Source organism: Pristiophorus japonicus, chromosome 8 (genome assembly GCF_044704955.1).
Source record: "Pristiophorus japonicus isolate sPriJap1 chromosome 8, sPriJap1.hap1, whole genome shotgun sequence".
Lineage (NCBI taxonomy): Eukaryota > Metazoa > Chordata > Chondrichthyes > Pristiophoridae > Pristiophorus > Pristiophorus japonicus.
This window is the reverse complement of record NC_091984.1, coordinates 156,307,701-156,318,756: the sequence shown is the minus strand read 5'-3', so window position 1 is coordinate 156,318,756 and position 11,056 is coordinate 156,307,701. Positions and strand designations below refer to the sequence as shown.

General features: G+C 49.9%; 1 protein-coding gene across 1 annotated transcript in view; it reads left to right on the top strand.

Annotated features, from left to right (window-relative positions):
• Positions 1–11,056, top strand: part of LOC139269201 (V-type proton ATPase catalytic subunit A-like) — a 149,504-nt gene that overhangs the window by 122,825 nt on the left and 15,623 nt on the right. The window contains exon 8 of the mRNA XM_070888293.1: positions 630–693. Within this exon, the coding sequence (XP_070744394.1) occupies positions 630–693 (64 nt within the window). The remainder of the gene's footprint in view (positions 1–629; positions 694–11,056) is intronic.

Here is an 11,056-nt window from a genome sequence, read left to right as displayed (position 1 = left end):
GGGGAGGGGAGGTGAGAGGAGTGGAGGGGGAGGGGACTGGGTGAGGGGGAGGGGAGGGGGTGTGGAGGGAGGGCAGAGGAGTGGGTGGGGAAGGGGAGGAGAGGTCAGGGGAGGGAGAGGAGGGGCGAGGAATGGAGGGTAGGGGAGGGGAAGGGAGGGGAGGGAGAGGAGGGGAGGACATGGGAGGGAGAGGAGGGGAGAGGAATGGAGGGGAGGGGAGGGGAGGGAGGGGAGGGGAGAGGTAGGGGAGAGGAAGGAGAGGAGTGGAGAGGGAGGGGAGGGGAGAGCAGCAGAGAGGAGAGGAAGGTTAGGAGGGGAGGGTGAGGGGAGGGGAGGGAGGGGAGAGGAGGCGGAGGGGGAGCTGAGCGCAGGGGAGGAGTAGGAAGGGGATGGAGGGGAGTGGAGGGGAGAGGTGCGGGAGGGGATGGGGGAAGGGGGAGGGAAGAGGAGCAGATGGGAGGGGAGAGGAGGGGAGGGAGGGAAAGGCGAGAGGAGGGGAGGGAGCGGAGGGAAGGCGGTGTATAAGTTTGCTCGAAGGTGTATCCCTCACCTCCTTGCCCTCCCCACTCTGTGTGTTTTGACATGGATCTGGAACCTTCCATTAATCTCTCTCTGTTTCCACCCCTCAGGGTCTCACCCCCAGGTGGGGATTTTTCCGACCCAGTCACCACAGCCACACTCGGGATTGTACAGGTTAGTACCGTCTGCGACCCACCCCTCGGGACTGTTACCCCGGAGCAGGAGGAGGCCATTCAGCCCCTCGAGCCTGTTACCCCGGAGCAGGAGGAGGCCATTCAGCCCCTCGAGTCTGTTACCCCGGAGCAGGAGGAGGCCATTCAGCCCCTCGAGTCTGTTACCCCGGAGCAGGAGGAGGCCATTCAGCCCCTCGAGCCTGTTACCCCGGAGCAGGAGGAGGCCATTCAGCCCCTCGAGTCTGTTACCCCGGAGCAGGAGGAGGCCATTCAGCCCCTCGAGTCTGTTACCCCGGAGCAGGAGGAGGCCATTCAGCCCCTCGAGTCTGTTACCCCGGAGCAGGAGGTGGCCATTCAGCCCCTCGAGTCTGTTACCCCGGAGCAGGAGGAGGCCATTCAGCCCCTCGAGTCTGTTACACAGGAGCAGGAGGGGGCCATTCAGCCCCTCGAGTCTGTTACACAGGAGCAGGAGGAGGCCATTCAGCCCCTCGAGTCTGTTACACAGGAGCAGGAGGAGGCCATTCAGCCCCTCGAGTCTGTTACACAGGAGCAGGAGGAGGCCCATTGGCAAATTGTCAAAACTTTCCCCCTCCCTCCATTCCCCCTCCCCCTCAGACCCTCCACTCACCCCTCCCTCCCCTTTGCCTACCCTCACATTCCCCTCCCCTCCCACTCCTCTCCCCTCCCTCCCCTCCCACCCCTTGCCTCTTCTCTCCTCCTCTCCCCTCCCCTCTCCTGCCCTCTCCTCCCTTCCGCTCACCTCCCCTCCCTCCCAACCCTCTCCTCCCCTCCCCTCCTCTACTCTCCCTCCCTCCCCTTGCCTCCCCTCCTCTCCACCCCTCACCTCACCTCACCTCCCCTCCCTCCCCTCCCCTTTCCCTCCCCTCGTCTCCCCTCCCTCCCCTTCTCTCCCCTCCCTCCCCGTTTCTCTACACTCCTGCTCTCCCCCCTCCCCTCACCTTCCCCTGTCAAACCCCTTTAGAATTTTCTATGTTTCAATTTGATCACCTCTTATTCTTTTAAACTTTAAATTCTTTAATTCTTTAAAGGGAATCTTGGTTTACTCAATCTCTCATCATGTTACAATCCCCCCATCCCAGGAATCAGTCTGGTGAGCCTCTGTTGCACTCCCTCAATGGCAAGTATATCTTTCCTTAGGTAAGGAGACTGAAATTGTACACAATACTCGAGGTGTGGTCTCACCAGGGCCCGATATAATTGCAGTCAGACATCTTTACTCTTATATTCTAATCCTTTTGTAACAAAAGCTAACATACTCTTTGCTTTTCTAATTCTTTGCTGCACCTGCATGTTAATGTTCAGTGACTGGTGTACAAGGACACCCAGGTCCTTCTGAATATAATCCGGTCTCTCCCAGTCAGCAAAGGACGACAAAAAAATTAATAGAGAGAGAGCAGATGGATTATGAGAATAATCTGGCAAGAAATATATAAACAGACAGTAAGAGCATCCACAGATACATAAAAAGAAAGAGAGTAGTTAAAAGTTAACATTGGTCCCTGGAGGATGAGACTGGGAATTAATAATGGAGAACAGGGAAATGGCAGAGACTCAGAACAAATATTTTCTACCGGTCTTCACGGTAGAAGCATCCTAATTGTGGATAATCAAGGGGCTAAAGGTGGTGGGGGGGCAAACTTAAAACAATCATTATCACTAAAGATAAAGTGCTGGGCAAACTAATGGGACTAAAGGCGGACAAGTGCCCTGGACCTCATGGCTTGGATCCTAGGGTCTTAAAATAAGTGCCTGCAGAGATAGTGGATGCATTAGTTATAATCAGCAGATTGCAAAATCACAAATGTAATGTCCCTATTTAAGACAGGAGGGAGAAAGAATGCAGGAAACAATAGACCAGTTAGCCTAACATCTGTCGTTGGGAAAATGCTGGTGTCCATTATTAAGAAAGCAGTAGCCGGACATTTGGAAAAGCATAATAGTCAAGCAGAGTCAGCATGGATTTATGAAATCATGTTTAACAAATTTGCTGGAGTTCTTTGAGGATGTAATGAGTGTCATGTATGTACATTCTGTTTGCAGCCACCAGATGGCGTCATTGTTGGAGGCCACTGAGTAGCACGCACATGGTGCCGCTCTGGTATAAAAGGCCAGCCATTTGAGAGTCAGGCACTTTGGGCCTAAATAAAGCAGAGCCAAGGTTCTATCTTGCTTAGTTAAACAGTACTCAGATGGAACTATAATTGCGTACATAACAATGAGCAAGGTGGATAAAGGGGAACCAGTGGGTGTCGTGTATTTGGATTTCCAGAAGGTATTTAATAAGGTGCCACATAAAATGCACAATATAAGAGCTCATGGGGTTGGGGTAATATATTAGTATGGATAGAGGATTGGCTAACTCACAGAAAACAGAGAGTCGGGATAAATGGGTAATTTTCCGGTTGGCAAACAGTGACTAGTGGGGTGCCGCAGGGATCAGTGCTGGGGCCTCAACTATTTACAATCTATATTAATGATTTGGATGAAGGGACCGAGTGTAATGTAGCCAAGTTTACTAATGAGACAAAGATGGGTGGGAAAGCAAGTTGTGAGGAGGACACAAAAAATATGCAAAAGGACATAGTTATATAAGCTAAGTGAGTGGGTAAAAATTTGGCAGACGGAGTATAATGTGAGAATATATGAGGTTACCCACTTTGATAGGAAAACTAAAAAAGCAAATTATAATTTAAATGGAGAGAGATTACAAAGTGCTGCTGTACAGAGAGACCTGGGGGACTTTGTACATGAAACACAAAAAGTTAGTATGCAGGTACAGCAAATATCAGGAAGGCAAATGGAATGTTGGCTTTATTGCAAGGGGGATAGAGTATAAAAGCAGAGAAGTCCTGCTCCAACTGTACAGGGTATTGGTGAGGCTACACCTGGAGTACTGCGTACAGTTTATGTCTCTGTATTTAAGGATATACTTGCATTGGAGGCTGTTCAGAGAATGTTCACGAGGCAGATTCCTGAGATGAAGGGGTTGACTTATGAAGAAAGGTTGAGCAGGTTGGGCCTTTACACATTCGAGTTTAGAAGAATGAGAGGCGATCTTATTGAAACATATAAGATTCTGAGGGGGCTCGACAAGGTAAATGCTGAGAGGATGTTTCCCCTCATGGGGAAGACTCGAACTTGGGGTATAGTTTCAGAATAAGGGGCCGCCCATTTAGAACTGAGATGAGGAGGAATTTCTTCTCTCAGAGGCTTGTAAATCTGTGGAATTTTCTGCCCCAGAGAGCTGTGGAGGCTGGGTCATTGAATAAATTTAAGGTGGAGATAGACAGATTTTTCAGCGATAAGGGAGTCAAGAGTTATGGGGAGCGGGCAGGGAAGTGGAGTTGAGTCCATAATCGGATCAGCCATGATCTTATTGAATGGCGGAGCAGGCTCGAGGGGCCGTATGGCTGACTCCTGCTCCTATTTCTCATGTTCTTATGTACCATTTCGAAGGCATTAAAATCTTTCCTAAAGCGTGGCTGGGTGTCCAATCTCCGTCATTTACTTGCAGCTAACCTTGCCAATGTACACTGCCAGTGATCCCCATATACACTGCCAGTGATCCCCATGTACACTCCCAGTGAGGCCCATGTACACTGCCAGTGATCCCCATGTACACTCCCAGTGATCCCCATGTACACTGCCAGTGATCCTCATGTACTCTTCCAGTGATCCCAATGTACACTCCCAGTGATCCCAATGTACACTCCCAGTGATCCCCATGTACACTCCCAGTGATCCACATGTACTCTCCCAGTGATCCCCATGTACACTCCCCGTGAGGTCCATGTACACTCCCAGTGATCCGCATGTACACGGCCAGTGATCCCCGTGTACACACCCAGTGATCGCCATGTACACTGCCAGTGATCCCCATGTACACTGCCAGTCATCCCCATGTACACTCCCAGTGATCCCCATGTACACTGCCAGTGATCCCCATGTACACTGCCAGTGATCCTTATGTACACTCCCAGTGATCCCAATGTACACTCCCAGTGATCCCCATGTACACTCCCAGTGATCCACATGTACTCTCCCAGTGATCCTCATGTACACTCCCAGTGAGGCCCATGTGCACTCCCAGTGATCTGCATGTACTCTCCCAGTGATCCCCATGTACTCTCCCAGTGATCACCATGTACACTCCCAGTGATCCCAATGTACACTCCCAGTGATCCCCATGTACACTGCCAGTGATCCCCATGTACACTGCCAGTGATCCTCATGTACTCTTCCAGTGATCCCAATGTACACTCCCAGTGATCCGCATGTACACTCCCAGTGATCCCCATGTACTCTCCCAGTGATCCCCATGTACTCTCCCAGTGATCCCCATGTACACTCCCAGTGAGCCAAATGTACACTCCGAGTGATCCCCATATACACTGCCAGTGATCCCCATGTACACTCCCAGTGAGGCCCATGTACACTGCCAGTGATCCCCATGTACACTCCCAGTGATCCCCATGTACAATGCCAGCGATCCTCATGTACTCTTCCAGTGATCCCAATGTACACTCCCAGTGATCCCCATGTACTCTCCCAGTGATCCCCATGTACACTCCCAGTGATCCCAATGTACACTCCCAGTGATCCCCATGTACACTGCCAGTGATCCCCATGTACACTGCCAGTGATCCTCATGTACTCTTCCAGTGATCCCAATGTACACTCCCAGTGATCCGCATGTACTCTCCCAGTGATCCCCATGTACTCTCCCAGTGATCCCCATGTACTCTCCCAGTGATCCCCATGTACACTTCCAGTGAGCCAAATGTACACTCCGAGTGATCCCCATATACACTGCCAGTGATCCCATGTACACTCCCAGTGAGGCCCATGTACACTGCCAGTGATCCCCATGTACACTCCCCATGTACAATGCCAGCGATCCTCATGTACTCTTCCAGTGATCCCAATGTACACTCCCAGCGATCCCCATGTAGTCTCCCAGTGGTCCCCATGTACACTCCCAGTGATCCCCATGTACACTCCCAATGATCCTCATGTAGTCTCCCAGTGATCCCCATGTACACTCCCAGTGAGGCCCATGTACACGCCCAGTGATCCCCATGTACACTCCCAGTGATCTCCATGTACACTCCCAGTGATCCCCATGTACGCTCCCAATGATCCCCATGTAGTCTCCCAGTGATCCCCATGTACACTCCCAGTGAGGCCCATGTACACTCCCAATGATCCCCATGTAGTCTCCCAGTGATCTCCATGTACACTTCCAGTGATCCCCATGTACACTCCCAATGATCCCCATGTAGTCTCCCAGTGGTCCCCATGTACACTCCGAGTGATCCCCATATACACTCCCAATGATCCCCATGTAGTCTCCCAGTGGTCTCCATGTACACTCCCAGTGATCTCCATGTACACTGCCAGTGATCCCCATGTACACTGCCAGTGATCCCCATGTACTCTCCAAGTGATCCCCATGTACACTCCCAGTGATCCTCATGTACTCTCCCAGTGATCCCCATGTACACTCCCAGTGAGGCCCATGTACACTCCCAGTGATCCGCATGTCCACGGCCAGTGATCCCCATGTAGTCTCCCAGTGATCCCCATGTAGTCTCCCAGTGATCCCCATGTCCACTTCCAGTGAACCCAATGTACACTCCCAGTGATCCCCATGTACACTGCCAGTGATCCCCATGTACACTCCCAGTGATCCCCATGTCCACTTCCAGTGAACCCAATGTACACTGCCAGTGATCCCCATGTACTCTCCCAGTGATCCCCATGTACACTCCCAGTGAGGCCCATGTACACTCCCAGTGATCCGCATGTCCACGGCCAGTGATCCCCATGTAGTCTCCCAGTGATCCCCATGTAGTCTCCCAGTGATCCCCATGTCCACTTCCAGTGAACCCAATGTACACTCCCAGTGATCCCCATGTACACTGCCAGTGATCCCCATGTACACTCCCAGTGCGGCCCATGTACACTGCCAGTGATCCCCATGTACAGTGCCAGTGATTCCCATGTACTCTCCCAGTGATTCCCATGTACACTGCCAGATCCCCATGTACACTCCCAGTGATCCCCATGTACACTCCCAGTGATCTCCATGTACACTCCCAGTGATCCCCATGTACACTCCCAATGATCCCCATGTAGTCACCTAGTGGTCCCCATGTACACTCCCAGTGATCCCCATGTACACTCCCAATGATCCCCATGTCGTCTCCCAGTGGTCCCCATGTACACTCCCAGTGATCCCCATGTACACTGCCCGTGATCCCCATGTAGTCTCCCAGTGGTCCCCATGTACACTCCCAGTGATCCCCATGTACACTCCCAATGATCCTCATGTAGTCTCCCAGTGATCCCCATGTACACTCCCAGTGAGGCCCATGTACACTCCCAGTGATCCCCATGTACACTCCCAGTGATCTCCATGTACACTCCCAGTGATCCCCATGTACACTCCCAATGATCCCCATGTAGTCTCCCAGTGATCCCCATGTACACTCCCAGTGAGGCCCATGTACACTCCCAATGATCCCCATGTAGTCTCCCAGTGGTCCCCATGTACACTCCGAGTGATCCCCATATACACTCCCAATGATCCCCATGTAGTCTCCCAGTGGTCTCCATGTACACTCCCAGTGATCTCCATGTACACTGCCAGTGATCCCCATGTACACTCCCAATGATCCCCATGCACACTGCCAGTGATCCCAATGTACACTCCCAGTGAGGCCCATGTACACTGCCAGTGAGGCCCATGTAAACTGCCAGTGATCCCCATGAAACTACGAAGGTATGAGGAATGAATTGGCTATGATAGATTGGGAAGATTCATTAAAAGGCATGAGCATGATGGTGTGTAAGCAATGGCTAATATTTAAGGACCGATTGCATGAATTGCAACAGTTATACATTACTTTCTGGTGTAAAAACACAAACGGAAAAGTGGTCAAACCATGGCTAATAAAATAAATTAAGGATAGTATTAGATCCAAAGAGGTGTTATACAAAGTTGCTAGAAAAAGTAGAAAGCCTGAGGATTGGGAACAGTTTAAAATTCAGCAAAAAGCTCCAACAGATTGATTAGGAGGGGAAAAATAGAGTATGAGAGTAAACTTGCAAGGAATATAAAAACTGACTGCACAAGTTTCTACAAGTATGTAAAAAGAAAAAGATTAGTGAGGACAAATGTAGGTCCTTTACAGACAGAAACGGGAAAATTTGTAATGGGGAACAAGGAAATGGCAGAACAATTAAATAAATACTTCAGTTCTGTCTTCACGGAAGAGGACGCAAATAACCTCCCAGAAATGCTAGTGAACCAAGTTCTAGTGAGCAAGAGGAATTAAAGGAAATGATTATTAGTAAGAAAATAGTGCTGGAGAAACTAATGGGATTGAAGGCCGATAAATCCCCAGGCCTGATGATCTGCATCCCACAGTACTAAAAGAGGTAACCATGGAAATAGTGGATGCATTGGTTGTCATCTTCCAAAATTCTATAGATTATGGAACAGTTCCTGCAGATTGGAGGGTGGCAAATGTAACCCCACTATTTAAAAAAGGAGGGAGAGAAAACAGTGAACTACAGACTGGTTAGCCTCACATCTGTAGTAGGGAAAATGATAGAGTCTGTTATAAAGGATGTGATAATGGCACTCTTAGATAATATCAACGGGATTAAACAAAGTCAAAATAGATTTATGAAAGGAAAATCATGTTTGACAAACCGACTGGAGTTTTTTGAGGATGTAACTGATAGAATAGATAAGGGAGAACCAGTGGATGTAGTGTATTTGGATTTTCAGAGGCCTTTGATAAAGTCCCACATTAAAGGTTAGTGTGCAAAATTAAAGCACATAGGATTGGGGGTAATGTATTGGGAAGGATTGAAAATTGCTTAACTGACAGGAAACAGAGAGTAGGAATAAACAGGTCTTTTTTTGGGGTGGCGGGCAGTGACTAGTGGGATACCACAGGCATCAGTGCTGGGGTCCGAGCTATTCACAATATATATAAATGATTTGGATGAGGGAACCAAATGTAATATTTCCAAGTTTGCCGACAACACAAAACTAGGTGGGATTGTGAGGAGGATGCAAAGACACTGCAAGGCGATTTAGATAGGTTGAGTGAATGGGCAAACACATGGCAGATGCAGTATAATGTGGTAGGAAAAACATAAGGACAAAGTATTATTTAAATTGTGATGGCTTGGGAAGTGTCGATGTACAGAGGGACCTGGGTGTCCTTGTACACCAGTCATTGAAAGCAAACATGCAGGTGCAGCAAGCAGTGAGGAAGGCACATGGTATGTTGACCTTCATTGCAAGAGGATTTGAGTACAGGAGCAAGGATGTCTTACTACAGTTATACAGGGCCTTGGTGAGACTGTACCTGGAGTATTGTGTGCAGTTTTGTTCTCCTTACCTCAGAAAGGATATACTTGCCATAGAGGGAGTGCAGCGAAGGTTCACCAGACTAATTCCTGGGATGGCAGGACTGTTGTATGAGGAGAGTTGGGTCGACTAGGCCTGTATTCACTGGAGTTTAGAAGAATGAGAGGGGATCTCATTGAAACGCATAAAACTCTGACTGGCTTGGATAGACTGGATGTGGGGAGGGTGTTTCCCCGGGCTGGGAAGTCGAGAACAAGGGATCACAGTCTCAGGATACGGGGCAGGAAATTTACGACTGAGATGAGGAGAAATGTTTTCACTCACAGGGTGGTGAAACTGTGGAATTCTCTACCACATAGGGCTGTGGAGGCCAAGTCACTGAATAAATTTAAGAGGGAGATAGATAGATTTGTAGACACAAAAGGCATCAAGGGGTATGGGGAGAAAGCGGGAATATGGTGTTGAGATAGAGGATCAGCCATGATCATATTGAATGGCGGTGCAGACTCGAGGGGGTGAATGGCCTACTACTGCTCCTATTTTCGATGTTTCTGTGTGCACTCCCAGTGATCCCATACCGAAGAATTCATTAAAAGCAATGAGTCAGCACATACACATCTAAGTATTTACTGTGACTACAAGAGCGGGTCAGAGACTGGGTATTCTGCGGCGAGTATCTCACCTCCTGAATCCCCAAAGCCTCTCCACCATCTACAAGGCACAGGTCAGGAGTGTGATGGAATACTCTCCACTTGCCTGGATGTGTGCAGCTCCAACACTCGAGAAGCTCGACACCATCCAGTGAAAAGCAGCCTGCATGATCGGCACCCCATCCACCACCTGAAACATTCACTACCTCCACCACCGGTGCACCGTGGCTGCAGTGTGCACCATCTACAAGATGCACTACAGCAACTCGCCAAGGCTTCTTCGGCAGCACCTCCCAAACCCACGACCTCTACCACCTGGAAGGACAAGGGCAGCAGGCGCATGGGGAACAACATCACCTCCACGTTCCCCTCCCAGTCACACACCATCCTGACTGGGAAATATATCGGCTGTTCCTTCATCGTCGCTGGGTCACAATCCTGAAACTCCCTCCCTAACAGCACTGTGGGAGGCCCTTCACCACACGGACTGACAGCACTGTGGGAGACCCTTCACCACACGGACTGACAGCACTGTGGGAGATCCTTCACCACACGGACTGACAGCACTGTGGGAGTCCCTTCATCACACGGACTGACAGCAATGTGGGAAACCCTTCACCACACGGACTGACAGCACTGTGGGAGTCCCTTCACCACACGGACAGCACTGTGGGAGTCCCTTCACCACACGGACTGACAGCACTGTGGGAGACCCTTCACCACACGGACTGCAGCAGGGAGGTCTCACTGCAGTTATACAGGGCCTTGGTGAGGCCTCACCTGGAATATTGTGTTCAGTTTTGATCTCCTAATCTGAGGAAGGACGTTCTTGCTATTGATGGAGTGCAATGAATGTTCACCAGACTGATTCCCGGGATGGCAGGACTGAGATATGAGGAGACACTGGATCGACTGGGCCTTTATACACTGGAGTTTAGAAGGATGAGAGAGAATCTCATGGAAACATATAAGATTCTGACGAGACTGGACAGGTTAGATGCGGGAAGAATGTTCCCGATGTTGGGGAAGTCCAGAACCAGGGGACACAGTCTTAGGATAAGGGGTAAGCCATTTAGGACCAAGATGAGGAGAAACTTCTTCACTCAGAGTTGTTAACCTGTGGAATTCCCTGCCGCAGAGAGTTGTTAATGCCAGTTCATTGGATATATTCAAGAGGGAGTTAGATATGGCCCTTACGGCTAAAGGGATCAAGGGTTATGGAGAGAAAGCAGGAAAGGGGTACTGAGGGAATTATCAGCCATGATCTTATTGAATTGTGGTGCAGGCTCGAAGGGCCGAATGGC